This window comes from Caretta caretta, chromosome 1 (assembly GCF_965140235.1).
Source record: "Caretta caretta isolate rCarCar2 chromosome 1, rCarCar1.hap1, whole genome shotgun sequence".
Lineage (NCBI taxonomy): Eukaryota > Metazoa > Chordata > Testudines > Cheloniidae > Caretta > Caretta caretta.
The window spans coordinates 218,269,142-218,291,327 of record NC_134206.1 but is presented as its reverse complement, the minus strand read 5'-3'; the positions used below and the strand labels follow the sequence as shown (position 1 = coordinate 218,291,327).

Sequence of the window (22,186 nt, the reverse complement as noted above, 5' to 3'; positions counted from 1 at the left end):
TCCCGAGGCTGGCTCACGAGACCCTCACGCGCTCCTCGCCCATCGTCTGATTTTCCCACCACCGCCACCCCCCACGCGCTGGGAGAAGGCGGGCGCGGTGCCTGCTGGGAGTTGTAGTCCTGAGACCCCGCTGCTCGCTGGGGGGGGGGGGATGGTGGAAGCCCCCGGGCCATGGCAGGCCCCGCCCCCTGGTTTCCCTGCCCGGGGGTCGTAGCCCGGGCGCTGCGGCGGGGTCCCCGGGGCCCTGGCAGCCGCGGGCGGGGGTGGGCGAGGGAAGCAACCGGCCGCCGCGGCCGGGTCCCCTAAGCGCTGCGACCCCCGCGGTTCCTCGGGGATGTGGGCTCGCGTCTCGCCTCTGCGCCTGGCCGGGAGCTCGCGGCCCTGCCGTGCGGTGGGGAGCCGGAGCTCCCCCCGGCGACCCCTCAGGGCTGCACCTGACAGCCAGGGGGAGCCGCTGGGAACCTCTCATAGCCGAGCTTCGGGATCTGCCCTGGCTGCCCACAGGCCTCTACATGGAGAGCAGGCTCTTGGGTGTGAGCCAGGGTTAGTCAACAGGCCGACGTGGGCCAAATCCGGACCGCTGGACGCTTTGTAATGGACTGCAAAGTCCTTTTATTCACTCGCGGTGGTCATTATTGTGGCGTGAAAACGTTTCTCTGGAGTCTGGACCTCGCCTATGCCTTGACCAAGAAATCTGGACCTTCACAAAAAATAATTGATTACTCCTGGATAAAGACCTCAGTGGCCTGTGACCAGCCTCCCTGAGGGATCACCCCTATCTCTGCCTTACTGCCACGGCTGCAGTCCCGGGGGCACTCCAGCGGAGCCCCCTAGTTAGGAAAGAGGGGGGTGGCTGGCAGGGCGCTCTCTCTGTGAGGCTCGGCGTCTCTGGGATCTCCTCCCCCTCTGGGTCTGAAATAGTCAGAATCTGATTATTTTCCAGGCACGCTACAAACGACACCTGTTTGATAAGGTTTTTGGAGAGGGCTGAGTGTATGTGTCTTAGACCGTGAAGGGGAAGAAAGGAGCTTCTGTAGGTGGCTGGTAAGCTTCTGCTGACGTGATCATTTTAATGTTGCTGAGGTTTGAATTGTATTAATGAGTGTTAAGGCACCAAGGGACTTGGATAGGCATCTTTATAGTTATTTGTAAATTTAAGTAAATTATATCTACACTAATGGCTCACAGATACACCTCTCCACTGTTTCCTGTCCTAGCTAAAATCTAGGCTGGTCTGACATCTTCTCATGGACTTTCAGCCATCGGCTGAAGCTCAACATGGCCAAAACAAAGCTCTTAATCTTTTCCCTCAAGCCTCTATCCTCCCTTTTTCACTCACGATGGATTACGCCACCCATCCTCTTTGTCACTCAGACCTGTAACTGAGTGTCACCTTTGACTTAGTCCTCTGTCTAAATCAGTGGTTCTCAACCCGCAGGCTGCATGCGGCCCAATTAGGACACAGCTGCGGCCCAGTTCAGCTGTGTGCTAAGGGCTGTGAGTTCCCATCTGCTGTGCTGTGTGGTGGGTTGTTGGCTGCCACTGGCCCCGCAGGGTGGAGCTTGGGGTCCGAACAGCTGGCTGCTGCCTGGTCCCCCACACAGCATATGTGGCCCATAATGATAAATAGGTTGAGAACCACTGGTCTAGATACTCACATCCAAGCTGTATCTATTGCTTGCTGGTTCTTCCTGAATAATGTCTTTAAGATCCACTGTATAGATAAACTTCACCTTATCTCATGTCTCAACTACAAGTTCCTCCTCTCTGGTCTTGAGAAACCACTTTTTGTTCCACTTACCTTCATTCAAAGCATTGCTGTAAAAATCATTTACTTGTTTTATCACTTTGACCATTTCCTCCTTCTCTGCATCCCTCCACTCTCTTCCCCGTCTCTACCGCATCAAACACTATTTGTCTTCCCTTTAAAAGGCCTTCATGGATGAGCTTCACTTTTATCTGTCATCTCATATACACTTTTGAGATGTGACTGTTGCCTCTGTTCTGCCACTGATTCCAGCTTTCATTGCCCATTTGCTGAAATTGTTGATTTTCCAAGAACAACTTTGCACTTTCTACCATGCTGCCCCTTATGCCTGGAAAGAGCTCTCTGTAAAAGTCTGCAAAGCCGCCACCTTGTCCTCCTCAAATCTCCTCTTAAAACTCATCTTGGCTGTGTTGCCTCCAAAGTGCTTGGCAATGATTAGGCAGTTGGTGTACTGGTGACTGCTGCTTATTACACCGATCATAATAATCTGTTTCCTGGTACTCCCTCTGTTTTGTATCAGTGTATTTGCTCTTGCCTCCATTTAAGCTACCCCTTCCTTAAATTCATTTATTTCACACAGCTAGAGGTGGAGGCTGCCAGATTGCATGTTTTTTTTATTTAAATGCAGCCTCAGGTTTCCTGTTTTGCCTTATTCTGAGCTCTTTCGCGCAACAGCCTGATTCAAACTGCTTGCCATACACACCTCATCTTGGCATGGAGGTAAGCAGGGCAGAAACCTCTGTGGCTGAAATGAGTGAAGAAATAATCTATACTTCTGTACAGTTTTCACGGACACCGCCAGTCTGTGCCAACGACGACGTGACAAAGAGAGGTAAGCAAGCCAAATGAAATTGGTGAATCCCAGAGCAAAGGCTCTGTCATATGGTATCTACAGGAGCTATGGCAGAAATGTTTAGAGCTGGCCATTGATTTTGGGTGTCCAGCTTGAGACATCTTGGGTTTGATTTTTAAAAGTGCTGAGCACTCACAACTATCGGAAATCAGCGGTAGCTGAAAGAGCACAGCATCTCTTGAAAGTAAGGCCCCTAGTAGGATTCTCAGGTTGGGCACCTGAAATCTGTAGCTTGCTTGAACTTCACTGCATGACAATAGACTGGAGAATTTAAGCCTATGTAGATTAATAAAGATGAAGGTACAGATAAATTATTAGCATATATGAATCATACATGAGTAAGGGAAAAGATCTTTTAGATCATCCTGTCTGTCTTCCAAGGGCGAGTGCAAGATTGTTCCATGTGGCATATTATATTTTTTCAGTGTTTTCTTCAGTCTAGTTTTAAAAGTCCCCTTGTGACAGAGCTTCCATCTCTTCTCCTAAGAGACCATTCCACAGCTCAACACATCTCACTATCAGGAAGATTTTCCTGGAATTCATCTTATATTTTTCCTTCCATAGCTTCCTCTCCCCTCTTGCAGTTTACACCCTTCACATATTTGCAGGCTCTTATGAAGTCCCCACCTTAGTTGTGATTTAGTTAAGATTGATTTTTAGCTCTCTTAATTTCTCCTTATAATTGTTTCCTTCCAATCCCCTGATCATTTTTGTTCTTCTCTGAACTCCCCCCAGTTTGCTAATGTCTAATAATGAGGTGCCCACACTGAATGTAATATTCCAGGTAGGATCTCATCAGAACTGTGTAGAGCGAGGCTATTGCTTCACTGTCTCAAGAAGAGATCATAGAATCATACAATATCAGGGTTGGAAGGAACCTCAGGGGGTCATCTAGTTCAACGTCCTGCTCAAAGCAGGACCAATCCCCAACTAAATCATCGCTGCCAGGGCTTGGTCAAGCCTGACCTTAAAAACTTCGAAGGAAGGAGATTCCACCAGCTCCCTAGGTAACGCATTCCAGTGTTTCACCACCCTCCTAGTGAAAAAGTTTTTCCTAATATCCAACCTAAACATCCCCCACTGCAACTTGAGACCATTACTCCTCGTTCTGTCATCTGCTACCACTGAGAACAGTCTAGATCCGTCCTCTTTGGAACCCCCTTTCAGGTAGTGGAAATCCCCCCTCATTCTTCTCTTCCGCAGACTAAACAAGCCCAGTTCCCTCAGCCTCTCCTCACAAGTCATGTGTTCCAGTCCCCGAATCATTTTTGTTGCCCTCCACTGGACGTTTTCCAATTTTTCTACATCCTTCTTGTAGTGTGGGGCCCAAAACTGGACACAGGACTCCAGATGAGGCCTCACCAAGGTCCAATAGAGGGGAACGATCACGTCCCTCGATCTGCTGGCAATGCCCCTACTTATACATCCCAAAATGCCATTGACCTTCTTGGCAACAACGGCACACTGTTGACTCATCCAGCTTCTCATCCACTAACCCCTAGGTCCTTTTCTGCAGAACTGCTGCCTAGCCATTCGGTCCCTAGTCTGTAGCGGTGCATGGGATTCTTCCGTTCTAAGTGCAGGATTCTGCACTTGTCCTTGTTGAACCTCATCAGATTTCTTTTGTCCCAATCCTCTAATTTGTCTAGGTCCCTCTGTATCCTATCCCTACCCTCCAGCGTATCTGCCTCTCCTCCCAGTTTAGTGTCATCTGCAAACTTGCTGAGGGTGCAATCCACGCCATCCTCCAGGTCATTTATGAAGATATTGAACAAAACCGGCCCCAGGACCGACCCTTGGGGCACTCCACTTGACACCGGCTGCCAACTAGACATGGAGCCATTGATCACTACCAGTTGAGCCCGACAATCTAGCCAGTTTTCTATCCACCTTATCGTCCATTCATCCAGCCCATACTACTTTAACTTGCTGGCAAGAATACTGTGAGAGACCGTGTCAAAAGCTTTGCTAAAGTCAAGGAACAACACGTCCACTGCTTTCCCCTCCTCCACAGAGCCCGTTAGCCACAGATGCTTCTGTGTATGCAGCTAAAACACACATTCCTGGTGCCTGTGGCTGTTGTTGCCACATGCCTAGATATTGATCTGTTTGAACAAAGCTGCTATAGGAAACTTCAAATATCCACCTGCCAGTGAAGTCTCACTTAGTTGGTAGGAAACCTCCTTGATTTTGGCTATGTTTTCTGGCTGTGTTTCAAGTCCAATACGTGGGAGATGGGGATTGTACTGTGTATATTTCAGTTATATGTTTGCAGTTTCTCTTTTGTTTCAAAATCTCCCTTTTCACATTGTCCCCTGCTGAGCCAAAACCAGAGGAACAGAAAAGGGGAAGCTTCTCTTCAAACCCATATCCCTCTGCCTCCCCAGGAAACAGCATCTGGTCACTGTCCACCTCATTTCTCCAAATGAAGTATCTTTCTCTGGGCTGAAGCAAGGCTGTTACTACCTCTTATTGGGTCACATCTTGTCATTCCCTGGGGAACAATGCAGTTCACCACAGTCAACTCTCCAAGAGCTTTGTCCAGTTCTTGTTTAAATGTCCTGTCTGTAAAAAGGTTCCCTCCTCTTCCTATGGGGAGACTCTTCTCTAGTTTCACAGGTTCCTCGCTGTTAGGAAATATTTCGTGATTATTCAGTGTGAGATTTCCACCTCTTGTTCAGTTTCATCTCATAGTGGTTTTTTCCCTTTCCCCACACAAAGCCTCTCTCCTCATGTGATACCATAACAGCTGAGATCAGCAGAGGCCCTCAGGCCTACAGCAACTTGGTTCAACAGGGCAGAACTACAGGCACTAAATTCTCACTGAAGGACCCTCAACTCTGGAGTTTTCTTTCCTCCTTAGTTGGATGGATCGTGCCAAGACTCAGATTCAGCCAGTATGCACCAGTGCGGCATACCAACACTGCTTGTATGCTGCTACCTTATTCTCCAAAATTCAAGTTTTCATGTGTTTTAAAAAGTCTCTATCTGTAATGGTTGGTTGGGGAGATACACTCAGCTCCTGTTTTCAAGGCTAATGTATGCAGTGATCTCTATCTGTGTTTCCAGAATCTGAAACAATAACTCTGTGTAGTGTGAACTGCCCTATTTATCTCAGTGGGAGCCAAGCCAGATACACAAGGATAACAATGGTGACATTTCAAGTATTAATTATTTCATTGCTCACCTGTTGAAGTCCCGGGGAGGTGGGCATGCACAAACCTGCCCACAAAAGAAAGCATGGGCAGTGCGTGAATCGCTGGCTGGGGGAGACTAGCCGCCAGCCCTGCCCCTTCTGCCCAGGGCCTTGCCCCTTCTGCCAGAACCCAGAGTCCTCCCACTGTGGCTGCTGGCCCCTGCCCCAGGCTAGCGCCCCCAGCCCTGGAGGGAGGGAGGGCAGTGTCACCACAGGTCCCCCAGCCCTGAAGCACCAGGAGGGAGGGAGGCCGATGCCACCGCAGAGTGGGAAGCAGCAGGAGGTTTGGGGGTGGAGCATGGGTGAGCCACGCCTGTCCCTCTCCCAGCCCGATACCCGCTGCCCATGGCTAAAGGCCCTTTGCCCAGGCTAAGGAGAGGAGCCACTGAACCCAGGGCTCAAATAATTGTGGGTGACGACAAAAGAAATCAGCTCACTGTGAGCATGTAGGAAAGGAGAGGGATGATCCTATTATGAAGGTCTGTGCAATCTACTGTGAGTGATTGATTGGCCTTGGGAGAATACTGTCACTTTCCCCAGTCAAGAAGGGGCCAAACCTAAGGAGCCTAGTGGAGCCCAAGGGAGCATCTGACCCCCTCGCACCCCCTCCAAAGGAGAGCCAAGCTCAAGAAGCCCAGTGGTGTAATGTGCCTCACTTAGGAGAAACCAAACACGCAGAGCCCATGGGTGTCTTTGCACCGCAGTGAGGGGGAACCAAGCCCAAGGATCAAGCATGATCACATTTTGAACATCTATACAATTGACTGTGAGTGAAGTCTTGTGGCTGAATCTTGGAAGGGTACCAGAGCATTTATTTTGGTTTGTTTCCATCTGCCTCCTGGATCCTGAGTCTGCTGACCTTGATAGTCTGGTTCAAGGCCTTTTAGCTTCCCCAACTTTTGGGGAAGAGGCAAGATTAGAAAAGTGTATGTGAGTTCAAGGGATATTGATAACTTATTGGGACTAACTGATTAAGGCAGATGAACTTATAGTGATACATTTATTTCTGATTTGTGATTCTTTCATTGTACATGTGCCAAGAGCCCAGTGAGAGGGACATTTAAAAGTCAAAATAATAACATAGCCAGCACAGCTACAGTTTGGGGAAGATGTAACCAAGCAACAGTACCCATCACACTTTTATTTTCGTCTTGCCTCATTCATATTGTGCTGAAATTAGTTTTTCATGGCAGCGGGAACTTTGGTTTTGTGGGAAAGATGCAACGTCTGGACTGGGAAGTTGAGAGAGGAGGGTCCGGGACACACTCTGTTTTTGAGAAGGGGGGAGAGAGGGAGGAACTGAAAAGTTTGGACAGGCAACCTTTCAGAACTGTGAAACCAGAATTCAGTGTTAAATGTGAGCAGAGATTTATCTCCTGTTTGAGCTATTTTCTGTTTATAATCAATGTGTGCAAAAGATTATGTGATGGATATGGAGCTCTCCCTTCCCTCCTAACATCAGGGTTTGCAGGATTTCTCAGGCCCTCAGACTGAGTCCAATATCTTGAAGCACTCAACAGCCACACTGTGCTAGTAAAACTATAATAATAATAATGAATTGTTATCCAAAGGTCTCCTAGGCATTGTACAGAGATGAACGAAGACATGATCAATGCCAGAGGAAGGGAGTAACTTTTCCATCTGAAACTCCAGGAAGAATTCTAGAGAGGCAGAATGTAGTTATATGATTAGGAACCTGGGCAGGATGCTGAGATTAAAACTACCTACTCAGGCAGAAGGTACCAGGGCATCTTTAAATCAACATGTGGAGAAGGTCTTATTTTTACATTGTATATGAAAAGTAGCTGCTCCAGCAGCACAAAATCATTCTTCAGCACCACAATGGAACATTGGAGTCAGTAATGATTCTTCAGGAACAGCGCTTCTTGTTGAGTCACATGCACCATCCCCGTGCACACAGTGCCCTAGCTGGACTCTGAGATATTGGGGTCAGTTCTGTTTCAGAGGAAGGTGCTCCCTTACCAGGAGTGCTCCCTGCTGCAAAATATCCCATAGCACTGTGCAGGGCTGTTGAGTTCAGTGTTGTGGAATTACTGATGCCTGGGTTTTGCAGATGTAGGTAGCCATTTCTGGATATGGATATATTATTAAAGGAAGTATAGGGAGATGTAAGCAGTGCGTCCATTTTGGGGTATAAAATCTATAACCTTCTCTGTAGCCATAAGCTGTTTGGGACAGGAATGCTGTAATTGTTGGACCCATTTATAAATTGTTCAGTACTGTGTGTGTACAAGCCTAAAAATTACAACTGTTAATGGGGTTGCATAGTCAGGTAGGTGTACACACCATACATTTACCATGGTTCCTGTTTTCTCTCTTCCAGCTCCCCAGCGCTGGTCATCTGGCCTGTGCAGTTTGGCTGTAGGTGTTGGGATGCTGAACACCCTCCTGGTGATTACAGTGGTAGCGTGGGCGGTTTGGAGGATTGGTGAGTGACCAAAGAGACATTGATGTGAACTACCTGAGATCACAAGATGGGAGATCTGTTCTCAATTCACCTAAGCAGAGAAGGCAAGATTCTGATTACCATTATACTATGGCAAATCGGGAGTAATGCCACTGGAGATACTCTAGCTTCCTGTAAAGGAAGCTTTACTTCCTGTAAAGGAAAGCAGAAGCTTGCCTGCAGCTTACTGAGGTCACCCGCTATGGAGACCCCAGAGGATCTATCCTAGGCCTTGTTTCCTAGTTAAAGGAAGAACAATGAAATATAATAATTTTTTTTTCCAGAAAAATGAGTCTTAAGACAGTGAATTGAGAAATAAAAGTATTGCTGGTATGACATTCTGCGGGTAGCATGCACAAGAAGGTGCTAAACTCCATATGCGTATGCTGCAAGCTGCTATAAGCTGTAGTCACACCTATTCCACTTCTCATCCTGTGAAACGATCACACCCACAGTATGTCGTGACCTTTTCCCCTGTGTTTCAACCACACGCAGTGCCTGTCTTGCTTTCAGAGGGCTAAATTCTGCTCTCACAGGACTAAGTAACTGCAGCCACTGAAGTCTGTGGAGTTATCCCAGTGTCAGAGTGGTGCAAATTACACACAGGGCCTGTGATTCCATTGCCTTGTATAGCCATTTATACTTTTATTCCTGACTCTCAGGTCCCTGCCTTAATTACAGTCCATCATTTCCACATGGCTGTCGTGTTCTACCCAAGGTGGCTACATTTCCGCAAGCGGATGTACAATCCCGGCATGTATCCAGGCTATAAAATGCCCTAAAATTCTTCAGAGTGAATAGAAATAGAGAAAAGTCATTATTATGATTCCTTTGCAGATAGCTCCTATCCTGGATGCCCTGACCAGTGGTTGGGTTACAGGAGCAGCTGTTACTACTTCTCCAAGATAAAAAAGGATTGGAATTCCAGCCAGGCATCCTGTTCTGCAGAAGGATCACATCTCCTGATGATCAGTGATGCCAAGAAAATGGTAAAAGTCTGTCAGTATCATTACATGAGGCTCTTTTGTTGTCTTGCAAATGCTTCTGTGATTTGCCCCCAGTGCATGCTATCATGCTGACACCAATTTACTATAAAGGAGAGAAAAAACCTTGATTATAACAATGTTTTACAGGAGGCTGACATTTTCAGTCTACATCCAAGAGGCTCCCATGGGGAGGTTATGATCAGCAGTCAGGGAAGGATGTTGCATGGGAGCCTTTTTGCATCCTCTGGCCCGTATCTCCTTTCCCCCGCCCCCACCAATAGCTTCCACTGATGAGAGTTAGCTTAGCTCAGCCAGTGTAAGCAACTGAACACAATTGTATGGGTGATACTGGGAGCCATCTGTAAGGTCTTTCACCTTCAGGTGCCAGGTAGGGGGCACAAAACTGATGACCATGAGAGATTTCAGAGTAACAGCCTTGTTAGTCTGTATTTGCAAAAAGAAAAGGAGTACTTGTGGCACCTTAGAGACTAACCAATTTATTTGAGCATAAGCTTTCGTGAGCTACAGCTCACTTCAGAGTTTCAGGCACCAGGCAAACTAGGCAAAGCTAGTTGGGACTCTTGCTTAAGCAAATCCTGACCACAGTCCTTGCTGCTGGGAGCCGTCCTCAACCCCGGTACGACCCATTTTTCTACTGCCAGAAAACCTCCCTAACCCCTCGGCTGAAAGTTCCCCACCCACTTCTCAGTTTCTGGGGCCTCCCTTGATATCTCCTGTCATGAATTCCACATACACTGGATTTTCCTTCTACAAATCACCCCTGTACTCCAGCCACGTGCTACTGCGTTCCTTATGCTGCACAGGTTGTGACCCATAGGCTCCCTTTTGCTGAAAACATTCTTTGATTTCCTGGAGATGTTTCCCAATCTGGCCTATCTCCACATGGCCAGAAGCCCTCCCTGGTGCCTCCAAGCTTCCATTCCCCAGGAATCTCTATGGCTCCTCCTAGTCCCTTGCCTCACAAAGACACTTCATTGCTGGAAGATGTCAGCTTTGCTGTTTGCTTCTTTGCATCACCATTCCTGGCAGCAGGAGGCATGGTGTATTTATTATGATTTAGGTAGAAACCCAGTGGGGCAAATTCATTCTGAGTGATTTCCTCAACTTTTGTGGATTTATTCCAAGGCGGAATTTATTGTGTACAGTTATTCTTTCTATGAACAATGAACACAAGCTCAAAGTCAGACAAATGGAAATGAAAGCCTGTAGGGCAAGGGTGGGCACACTATGGCCCGGGGGCCGCCTCCGGCCCTCCAGACGTTTTAATTTGGCCCTCAAGTGCCCGATGGAGAGTGAGGTCCGGGGCTTGCCCTCTCCGGCGCTTCAGCTGGGGAGTGGCGTCAGGGGCTTGCCCCACTCTGCGCAGCTCCCAGAAGTAGTGGGATGTCCTCCCTCCGGTTCCTACGCATAGGAGCCGCCAAGGGGCTCTGCATGCTGCCCCCGCAGCTTCTTAAGGTTAAGGTCCTTTCAATTTTTACTGAAAAATTCCCAAGTTTTACAAAAGTTATTATTTAGCTTTTATTGATTTTTTTCATCCAATTTTTGGCCACTCAGGTACATGAAAATACTGATTATCTTAAGAAAATCCAGTGCATTCTATTAGTTGTGTTTTATGTTAATAATAAGTTAGTCTAAGTGTAAATGTGAGGCTGTTGGTCAACGTAAAGCAATGTGGTAGAAGATACGCACGCGCATGCACATGTGTACATATAGTCACAAACTGTTTATGTACAGTTCATTAAATAAACCACAACATTAAACTGCTTTTACTTTCAATACTCTTACTTTTCTCTGTTACTTTTTTTTCTGTCCTCCTGTCCCCCCATATTAACCAGGATATTTATGCAGAAAACTGTCAAGTTTAATTTTTTGCACTGATTTTCACACATTTTAGAATTTTTGTAATAAACAGAGAGACATTCCCAGGAAATTTAAAACAAAATAATCACTGAAAATAAAGGTTCTTGAGAATAGTTAGGCTCAGCTGGTATATTTTGCTCCCTCACATTTGATCGCTCTGTTTGCCTATCAGGACTTGAATTTTCCTGTTGATTTTGATTAGTTCCTTTGTCCTTCCCCACTCCCTTCTAGGACCTGTTCTTGGGAATGCACCTAGATTCCCACTGGATTGGTCTGAGGAAGAGCAAAGGCACTGGCTGGACCTGGGAAGATGGCTCAAAACTCAACAATACAAAGTGAGTTTTTGATTTCAGTTTTTAAAAAAAACAGCAGCACTCGGAAGAGCTAGATCCTCAGGTACTAACAGTGTTTATCAGTCCTTACCCAGGCAAACCTACTGAGGTACAGGTACAGTACCATAGCTATGCTGGCATAACCCCACAGTGCAGATGCACCCAACACTGAGGGAAGCGTTTATCCTGTCAATGTAGGAACACAATATTCCTGAGGGACGCACAGGTGCTGACTTTCTTCTTTCTGGATGGTTGCTTCATCCCTGCTCTACCCCAAGGCCCTGCCTCTACTCCACCCCTTTCCCCAAGCCCCCACTCTCACTCTGCCTGTTCCCGCTCCTGTTCCGCCACTTCTCGCAAGCATGCGCTGCCTCGCTCCGCCTCTTCTCACCCCCCTCTCCGCTCCCTCCCCCCAGTGCCCGCTGCTGAGCAACTGGTGGGTGCTGAGCACCCACTTTTTTTTTCTATGGGTGCTGCAGCCCTGGAGCACCCACAGATTCAGTGCCTATGGCTAGGTGGACAGAAGCATTCTTCCGTTGACCTAGCTGCATCTACACCAGATGTTAGGTCAGCATAGCTATAGCGCTCAGGGGTTGTGGATTTTTTTAATCTCTGGGTGCTGTAGGTATGTTGACCTAAATTCTAAGTTTAAACCAGACCTTACGCACTGTCAAATTCTGCTCTTCCGCCATCAGCATGACTCCAAGGCCATTGAGCCTTTTTCTCTACTACTCTGACCCAAGACCCTCTTAATGCCAACTGGCAAAGGGGTGCAGAGGAGCTACAGGGAACTCCTGGGTCTGGTCTTTTCATTCTAGTTCACCAAAGAATGTCATGTGAGGTCTCAAATAAAAGCCAACGTCACACTGATCATCTATATAATTATGAAGCACGTGTACGAATGTTATGTAAGGAGTTATGTAAATACATTAAAAATCAAGTTCTTATAGACTTTGTCTAGGGACTGGTCACTAGCAATAACAGGTTTTCTGACAGACAAGAAATGTTTATCTATATGGCTGTTTACATGTTAATTAATTATTGTGTGGTTCACAATGGGTTTCCTCTTATCAGTCTAAACTGCATGTTAATCATAGGACTGGAAGGGACCTCGAGAGGTCATGAAGGATTGTAAAACATGACAGAGAAAAATAACAGGAAGAACCACACAGTGGAGTAGGGGGAGAGAACACTATCTTGAGGTGCACATCAAAGGTTTACTCTTCTGTATTTGGGAGACAAGACAACAACATGTCATCCTTCACCTAGGAAGTAAATAGATAGCATATTTGCTTCATGAAAGAGGGGTCTCGTTCTCAGCTAGGCTTAGTTGAAAACACTGGAGAGAACTGTGGGTGAGACACTCTTGGTTAAAGAAGCTTATAACTTGTTAGTTAAGTTTTGTCTCTAGAAAGTGTGTTATGATTTTCTTTTGTATGTAACCATTTGTTTCCAATACTCATACTCACTGTCACTTGTATCGCTGTGCTTTGATCATAAATTTATTCTTGTTTTCACTCTAACACCACAGCACTGAGATATATTTAAGCAAAATGCTGGTCCTGAGTTGAATCTGACAAGCTGCTGTGTACTATTCCTTTGGGAACAGCAGGCCTGGTAATTCTGTGAGTGTCTAGTATACTGGGGCTGGACACTTCAGGGAAGGCTCAGAGGACTTGGGGACTATTACTAACCTGTAGAGCAAGAGTGAGGCCTGAATGGTGTGCTTATGTTACCACAGGCTGGTGGTTTCAGAGAGCTAATCCACAGCAGGCACAGGCAAGACTGCCTCAAGCTAATGGCAGGTGGTGGTGGTGAGGTACCTCACAGCCCTGGGTATTCCTGGGGAGCGTGACAGCCACTTTGCACAGTATGATGTCTTTTATACCTATGAAAAGTAGCTATAAAAATCTTACAGCTCTGAAACTGATGTTAACTGCAGCTCTGTAAATCAAGAATTATTCTACTGAAATGAATAGAGTTACACTGGTTACAGTCTAGAGTCCCACTGCTGTTAAACTGGTTTAAGTCAGATCAGAATCAAGCCCTACTTTTCTGATTTGGGAGCATTTCACACCCACTTTGCACTGGTGCAAGTGGCACAAAAAGTTCAAGGCAGTGAAGAATTAGGCCTAGTCTAAGCTTAAAATTTAGGTTGACATAGCTGTGTCAAAAAATCCACCCCACCCCCCAAAGTGTCGTAGCTTTGCTGACCTAAGCCCCGCTGCCAGTAGGTCAACAGAAGAATGCTTCCATTGACCTAGCTACTGTCACTCGGGGAGATGGTGTTCCTACACTGGCATAGCTACGACTATAGTCTCCATAGTGTAGACCTGACATAGGCCCTTTGGCGTTAGTAAAGTTATTCTGGATTTACACCAGCATTTGAGCCTTCATTTTTACTCATTCAGTTGCCTGAATAAGGACCTCAGGATTTGGCCCTGGGACTTTATTATAATGGCAGAACACTTTCCCTCTCTCTAGCACCTTCTCAGAGCACTCCAAGTAATGAGCTAGCCTGACACCCGCTCTGTGGGGGAGCTCAGCGTTGGTATTCCTATTTTGCAGATAAGGAAGGTGAGGCCCAGAGAAGCAAGCCAGCATGCACAGGGTCACGCAGTGTGTCACTGACAGAAGTAGGATGAGGCCCTCATGACTCCCCATCCTATGCTATACTACTTGACCAGTTTCCCTTTGGAATTCCAACTTCCATGTTCTAAAGAACGCCTGGAAGGAAATGGTCTCTCACTGAGGCTCCCAGCTTTGCCACTCTCATCCTGACCCAGATGGCTCCTGGCATGAACACACACACCGCTCAAATTGCTAAAGTTAATTCACTTCACCGTGTCCTTGTCTAGTACTGGCATGGGTATCATGATGATAATGGGCCAGGGGGGTTATTCTATATATGCAGTCTCTATTAGTGTTCGTTTTGGATTCAGTGACAGCTGCCCCTTCTGTGGCTGTTCCTGTCACCTCCCCCTGACAAGGCAGAAAACTCTTTATGGTTGCCTTTTAGTGATGACTCTTACTATTTCTCCTCGGTCTGTGTTCTCTGTGTATCTTTTGCAGGGTCATCTCTAACAGCCCCGTGCAGCACTGTGGCGTCCTGTTGCAGGGTACCCTCCAGGCCTCCAGTTGTGAAGTTCATTGCCCGTGGATCTGTGAGAAATCCCCCAAGTAACCACCTCCTGCACTTTCCCACAGAATAGTCTTCACTCACACCCAGCCAATGGATCCGGACCGCAGCAGCGCATCCAGACATGCCTAATCCTTGTTCCCAGTGGGGCCAGGCTGGTGATGCTCCTAGGAGTTTTGTGTCACCATTGCCCTCTGTTGAAATGAGTCAGAATTGCACAGCCATGTAGGAGACTGAAATCTGATTCATGGACTCTCAGTTCCCTGAGGCTGGAGCTCTGAGGATGAGTTCTGTGCAGAAAACCTAGATCCATTTTCAGTCCTCATCTTTCAGGGCTGGGAGCATTGCAGAGACCTGCTGACATTATCTTTGTTGCCATGGAAAGTTTTGAGTGTGATTCCGAGTCTTAGTTTTTCTCACTCTGCCCCAGTGCGTAGGTCATTAGTGTGACAGAGGCTGGGCCCAGTGACCCCTTAGGGTTACACTTCTGTGTTGCTGATCAGATGACAGACTTTATTTTCAGTCCACGTTTCTCATTTCTTTGGCACCAGGAATGCTGTAGAAACTGGGACTTCTGCCCCTACTGAATTGTTCTCTACTTGCTGTACAGTAAACTAGCTTCCATTGCACTCCCAAAATCTGTCTCTCATTTGTGCCCAAGACTAGGAGTGCTATGAAAGGAACAGAGGAAGGTGAAATGAGAATGTGTCAACCCAGAAATAAAAGTAAACTTCTAACTCCAATATTTGAGGTGATGCGTCGGGGGGTGGGGGGGCATGCAGGATCAAATGCCCCTGCAGTAGCTGCCCGGGAGGGGAGCGGGGCAGGGCCAGAGCTGTAGCAGAAGGGGCTGGACTAGAGCCTCTTCCGGTCACACTGGAATGCTGCCCGGTGCAGCACAGCAGCTCCTGGAAGAGTGCCTAGCTGCAGCGGTGTTGGGCTGCTCCCCACCCAGGCTTGGCTTCCGGGGACAGCGGCTGAGTGAGCTGGAGTCCCCTAGCCATCAGCATATTCGACCACTGTCCCCGGAAGCCAAGCCCAGAGAAGGAAGCGGGCAGGGAGCACAGGGGCCCCGGGCTGGGGGAGGGGAGGAAAAACTTGGGGTGGTCACATATCCTCGCCTTTAGCTTGTGCCCCCTAGTGTGGGGAGGCACCAATCTATGTCCAGTAGTGTAATGAACCAGCTAGTCTGTGTCTGTATCACCACTCTCCTCTTTTGGAGCAAATCAGAACTGTTCAGCAATATATGAGATTTGGAAGGATTTGACTTTTATTGGTAAATGTTGGTAAACGTTGATTTCACTGTACACACAAACTGATGAAAAAATATTTCCAATTATAATCAAAATTTACAGAGGCAAAGTAAGATAAATGCTACTTGAGAACTTATTAGAGTTTGATTTATGGTTATTTACCTTGTGTATTTTGACTTGTGATGTTGGCAATTTGTGTTTTAATGGTTATACAGCTTTAACTTTTTGAATTTCAACATCTACTGTCATTAAATATTGCCTGACTCCTCCATAATTTGCCACAACTATAACATTTAAATAGTTAAAAGTCTAAAATAATATTTAACATCAATATTAGCCATTGAAATTGTAAAAGAATAAAAATCAAATTCTGCCAGGCCTAATTACAGGCCTCCTTTAGCTTGAGTGGTTCAGGCCTGTACTTCTGGGGTAGTTATTATTTAATAATCGCGTGTATTATGGTAGTGCCTTGGGACCAACTACGAATGGGCCCCCATTATGCTCACCGCTGCACAAACACAGAGTAATAGATGGTCCCGGCCCTGACGAGCTTACAGTCCAAGTGGGCAAGACAGAAACAGGGCAGAAAAGGAATAGAACATACAACCAGAGCGAGCAGTGGGGTGGCAGCAAATGGCATGGTAGTGCCATGATTTTTTTTTGAATGGTGTGGGGTGTTGCTTGGGAGGGGATCACTTACATGGAAAAAGAAAGGGAGACATGGCAGCACTTGAGTATTTCTGGAACCCTGTGGAACAGCGTTACTGATGGGCACAATGTGGAGGGGGGGGCGCCCCACCCCCCTTGGCTGGCTCTGAGCAGAGACTCAGCAGCAGCTGTCATTTCCCCTCTTGGCCATGCTCAAAACAGCATAGCAGAGTGGCCCTCCGGCGGGAGACCCATCACTTGCACAGGAGGTAATGCAGTGGGGACCTGGGCTTGGCACATCCTATTCTAGTATTTGCCTTGTGGAAGGGACATGCTGCGTCTGGGCACCCGGGCCAGGGCAAGGCACAGTCTGGAGAGCAAGGGGGAGGTACCATGCAGTTCCCTGGGCCCTCAGCGCCTTTGCTTCCCAACATCCAGGCTGCAGTCCTCCTCCCCTCTGCTGCCTCGCCTGGAGCAGGGAACTTGGGGAAGTGCCAGGGCCTTCCCCCCCCCCCCCCACCCATAGTGCCAGAACACTGGCAGGGGCTCCCCTGTTGGGTGGGGATGCGAATGCCCCTCCCCATTACCTCCTCCGCTGCTGTCTGGGTGTGGCCAGGAGGGAGGTGGTGGTTGCTGGGTTTGTGCTCAGAGCCAGCCAGAGAAGAAGAGGCCTGGGCCCCACTTTGTTGCACCCCTATCCCTCCCTCCCCTATGGTCAGGGCCGCTGGCACCCCCTTCTTCCTCCCAAGATGTGGGGTGGAGCTGTTATGCTCCTGTGCCAGATGTTGGCTGGCTACAGAGCTTGGTTATACACACCAGATGTGTTTATCATAAAATCTTTTAAAACTCTGCCAGGTATAGCTGAGGGCAAGTCTACACTACAAAAGTAACTCGACCTAAGTTACTGGGGTGGCTGTACGCCGACGTAATTAAATTGCTTTTGAACATCCACACTACGTTCCTTGTGTTGGTGGTGCAGATCCTCACCAGGAGTGCTTGCACTGATTTAACTGTCATTGTGGGGCACTGTGGGACTGCTTCTAAAAGGCAGCAATACTCAGTGTAAGCAATGCAGCGTGTACATTGACACTGCGTCAACCTAACTACATCGACCTAAGCACTACACCTCTCATGGAGGTGGAATTATTAAGTCAGCGTAGGGAGCAAGTTACATCAGTTGGAGCTACATGTTACGTAGTTAGGTCAACGTAAGCTGCCTTACATCAACCTAACTCTGTACTGGAGACCAGGCCTGAGGTTCGTCTAACAATGGTGTGTTGCACACAGTGCCAGCTAGTGGCTGAATAGTATAATACAGTTTGGCCTTCCATTACATCTCCCCCCTTTAAGTTCTACATTCCTACCATTTACAATATTTACACTATCATGGTCTTTTTGAGGTTCAGTACAGGTAAGTCTATTAAGTGTCTCTGAAGCGTACAGGTTTTCTAGTTACATGACCCAAATGTGTAACAACTTGATCATCTGGCTATCCATTAGTTGCAACAACTGGCTGTGGTCAGTTTGGAATCCTTGAGTCGTCATCGTCTTCTGCATCTGCCATCTGTACCATTTGTTCTGTTCATCGTTCTTTCTGAGGAACAAACTTTAGATGTCAGTGGTTGCTGTTGAACTCTCTACTGTTGGTCTTGATCACATATGAGCTGGGTGCTGGATTCTTTTTCTTTATAACAGCTGGAGATGTCCATCCTTTTTCTCGATCCAATTTGACATGAACATGGTCACCAGGTTCTAGAGCTGGCAGTTCTCTAACTGAGTGATGTCTGTTGTAAAAGTGTTCATAAGCTTGTTAAGCCTTTTTACCCAACTTACCTACTCTCTTCATGTCTGGCCACTTTGGAAATAGATTATTTACCAAAGCTGAACCAGTAGTTCTGAGTTGTCTTCCCATCAGGAGTTGTGCTGGACTATATCCAGTAGTTGTAATGGTGTAACTCAGAAGAGCAAGAAATGGATCTTTCTGCTGTAGGATTTTCTTGGCTGTCTGTACAGCTCTCTCAGCCCCTCCAGTCGCTTATGGGTAATCTGATCTGCTAGTAATATGATCAGAATCCATCATAATTAGTTTGAAATGACTAAAATTCTACTGCAATGAATTGTGGCCCATTTTCTGTCACTAGTTGCTCTGGAATATCGATGTAAGAAAAGGTGTACTTCAGTTTCTCGATAACCTAATGACAGGTAATATCTTTCAAGTACATTATTTCTATATACTTGGCAACCAGGTAACGAAGTCTTGAGATATACCAGGACACAATCCTGAGACATAGTTCAGTCATGATTTCAGGGTATGTTCATAACAACATATAATGTTGCTATGTGTATTTTTCCATGATATTACTGATCAGCAAGTTGAGTTCTTAAATGATATCTCACAAGGCATACCTTGTACAGACATTTTTACAATAGTGCGTGAACACGGGGGTATATTCTGTCACATTTCCTCCCTTACAAAGCTATAGTAGGGTCAGCCGTTGGCTGCCCTGGAGGCTGCAGGTCAGGACCCTCTTTCCTGGCTAGGGCATCTGCCACCATGTTTTCTTTTCTCTTTATATGTACAATATCCATATCAAATTGTTGGAGTATGAAACTCCAATGTAGAAGCCTGGAATTTGAGCTTTTAGTTTTGTTTAACCAGTTTAATGGTGAATGATCCATTAAACCTTGAACTTTCTATTAAAAAGATAGGGCCTTAATTGCTTTCCTGCCCAAACTATTTCATAACATTCTTTCTCTGACAAAATAATTTTGTTCAGTAGGTACCAATTTTTTTCTTAAGAAAGCAATGGAGTGTTTTTTGTTGTTTTCCCCTCTCGGCATCAGTACAATGCCTAGACCAATGTCTGATGCATCTGTATACATTTCAAACATTTTGTCAGAATCTGGACTAGTTAGAACAGGCTTTTCAGAGAAGATTTTATTACCTTATCAAAATCCTCTTGACATGCCTTTGTCCATACAATGTTGTTAGGCTTTGTGGTTTTTTTTTTTTTTTATAGATCTGTGCTTGCAGGTACAATGTCACTGAACCCATACACAAACCTTCTGTAACTGTTTATCACACCTATGAAAAATTGGACCTGTTTTTTGATTTGGGATACAGGTCACTTTACAAAATGGTTTCAACTTTCAAGGGATCAGGGGATATTTGACCTCCCCCTGCCCAGTGTCCCAGATAAGGAACTCTGGCTGCTTCAGTTTTGAACTTGGAGGCTCTTATAGTTAGGTCTGCCGCTTTGAGCTCTGACAGCACAATTTTTAAGTGTTTTTTTTTTTTTTGTGATTAGCCCAGGCGTTGCTAAACACTGCGATGTCGTCGGCATACACCCTTGCAAAGCTCTGCAAACCATTTAGCACTTGGTTGACCAGCCTCTGAAACGCAGCTTCTGCATTAATTAAGCCAAATAATAATATTGGGAACTCGTACCATCCCCTCTCAGTGCTGAAAGCAGATTTTTTTCTGGGTACCTTATCTAAAGGAATTTGCCAATAACCTGTAGTTAAATCAAAAGAGCTGAGATATTTAGCTCTGCTTAAAATGTCCAGCATATAATCAATTCTATGGGATACACATCTGGCACTGTGACAGTATTGAGTTTTCTGTAATTAACACACAACATTACAGCGTTGTCTGTCTTAGGGACCAAGACCACAGATGACGCCCATGAGCTGACAGATTCTTTAATTACTTCCAGATCTTACATGCTTTGTATAGCTGTATGAATTTGTTCCTGCACCTTGCCAGTGTCCCTGTGGGGTCTGCTGGGAGGTGGCTGTGATCCTTTCTGTAATGAGTCAGCAAGTGTGTCTTCCCTGACTTGTTAGAAAACACTTCTGTGTGTTCTTCCAGCACAATCAACGCCTCTGCCCTTTCAACTGGTGTTTAATGCACTGCAGGTATCAATGCTTTCCAGAGAAGTCAGTTTTTGGCCTTCAGCCATTAAATCAATGAGGTGGTGTGCCTCAGTTTTCCCTTCTACACAGAAGATCATATTAACCATGGCTTTCCTGTTGTGACAGGCTTTGTCTGTTTACATGTAGTAGCTGTGGGACAACATTACCATGAAGCTTTTTAACATGATATGTATCTTCATTTACCTCTATCACCTCAAAAGTTCCTTCCCAAGAATTTTGCATTGTGTATTTTTTCACAGGGCTTAATACCAACACCAAGTCTCCTATTTCAGTAGAATGCTTACAAGTATGTTTATCAGACCACGCCTTTTGTTTGGACTGACTGTCTTTCAGGTTAGTTTGAACAGCATCCTTCATGTCTTTTAACTCTTTTCGTAACCTGCAGGTCTCCTGCAATAATTCCTCACATCATCCTGTATTGCTGGCCAGTAGAAATTTTTCTTTTACCTTCATGGGTTCTCTGTGCCCCAGGTGACCAGTAAAAGGACAGTCATGTGCTAGCAACATTAATTCCCCATGGTGCTGGGCAGGCACAACCAACTGCTTATAGGGCTGCCCAAGGCATTTGTTTTTTCCCATAGGAGCCTCCGTGTACAATCCCCCATCTTCTTCAGAAACCTCCCCCCCCACCCTTTTCCTTTCCTGGGGCTTCCTTTAGGACACACTCTCTTATGCTCTCTAGAGTGGGGTGTACCCCTTGTTCAATTGCAAAACACTAGTAACTGACAACACAGCTGTCCACCCTTAGCCCCATGGGCATGCTGCTTTTCTCTGCATTGCAGGAGCCAGCCTCAGCCCCTCCCATACATGGCAACACACTGTTTCCTTCTGTTGTAGAGGAGTTAGAGTAACCTCTCCTTTCCCCCTTCCAGTTTCTGAGACTTTATCACTCCCCTCTGGGATCCCAGCACAATATTTCTAGAGCCCTTCACGGACTGCACGGATACAAAAATTTGGATCTGCATCTGAACCGCATCCAAGAGAATAAACTTGTATCTGACCTGTGATCCACACTCCGTTTTTTTTCTATATTTGCATCTGCATTGCACTTACACTCTATCTCTCTGTGCCTCTCTCAGGAGGAGCATCTGTGTGCGTGCGTATGTTCTGTATAAGAAAGCTATATGGCTTAATAAATAAGCACACTTATTATTTTTAAACATCAATCTGATTATACAACAGGTATCAGAACAAATAGCCTTTTACATAAAAAGTAATAAACGTCTCAAGTCAATAATTCTCAAAATCACAAACTAAACTGTAAAAAAGGCAGCAGCCTATTTAGCTTGTGCTTTATAAAGTCGTCACACTTTAGAACTCAGCAATCCCAGGTTTTTTGCACCAGTCATTAGCTCTTTGGCTAAAGGTTGGTTTTCTCCCTGGAGCGGTTCATGTGTTGAGGAAATTAGCAGTGTGTTTCCATCCAGATTCCTGCCCTTCTCATTGAGGGTTTGCAGTCTTCTCCCAATAGCTGGAATGTCAGGGGCTGAGAAGGGAGCCTTCGCCTCCTTGTCGTGCAGCTGTCAGTCTCCAGGCTTCCTGCTCAGCACTTCTTGCTGTGGTCTGCAATATTCCATTGATTTAAAGCCCCACTGAGGTCTCAATCAATAAAGCTGTTTCATGCATGTGGTGCAATGTGTTGCTGGTGATGTTGAGGAAAAAAATGCCATGAGTACTAGTTCCTCAGGCAGGCTGCTTGGGTTTTTTAATTGATCGCAAAGCCTCTC

The 22,186-nt window shown here is 46.3% G+C and overlaps 1 protein-coding gene across 2 annotated transcripts; it reads left to right on the top strand.

Annotated features, from left to right (window-relative positions):
• Positions 1 to 156: 156 nt before the first annotated feature.
• KLRG1 (killer cell lectin like receptor G1) lies at positions 157 to 16,274 on the top strand. 2 transcript variants are annotated; one of them, XM_048822469.2, is made up of 5 exons: positions 157 to 543; positions 8,162 to 8,266; positions 9,122 to 9,273; positions 11,383 to 11,486; positions 14,556 to 16,274. In XM_048822469.2, exons 1-5 carry the CDS (start codon positions 513 to 515, stop codon positions 14,665 to 14,667), a joined length of 504 nt encoding a protein of 167 aa, XP_048678426.2. In that variant the 5' UTR covers positions 157 to 512; the 3' UTR covers positions 14,668 to 16,274. The 2 variants fall into 2 exon arrangements, with proteins under 2 accessions (XP_048678426.2, XP_048678435.2); XM_048822478.2 differs by lacking the exon at positions 157 to 543 and adding an exon at positions 2,428 to 2,600.
• Positions 16,275 to 22,186: the final 5,912 nt, after the last annotated feature.

What these genes read in the sequence shown, in the direction of transcription:
- KLRG1 (XM_048822478.2), top strand. Translation starts at nt 2,483, where the DNA reads ATGGAGGTAAGCAGGGCAGAAACCTCTGTGGCTGAAATGAGTGAAGAA. An exon ending in CGACGACGTGACAAAGAGAG is followed by an intron (nt 2,601 to 8,161) that starts GTAAGCAAGCCA and finishes TCTCTCTTCCAG; the next exon opens with CTCCCCAGCGCTGGTCATCT. An exon ending in GTGGGCGGTTTGGAGGATTG is followed by an intron (nt 8,267 to 9,121) that starts GTGAGTGACCAA and finishes ATTCCTTTGCAG; the next exon opens with ATAGCTCCTATCCTGGATGC.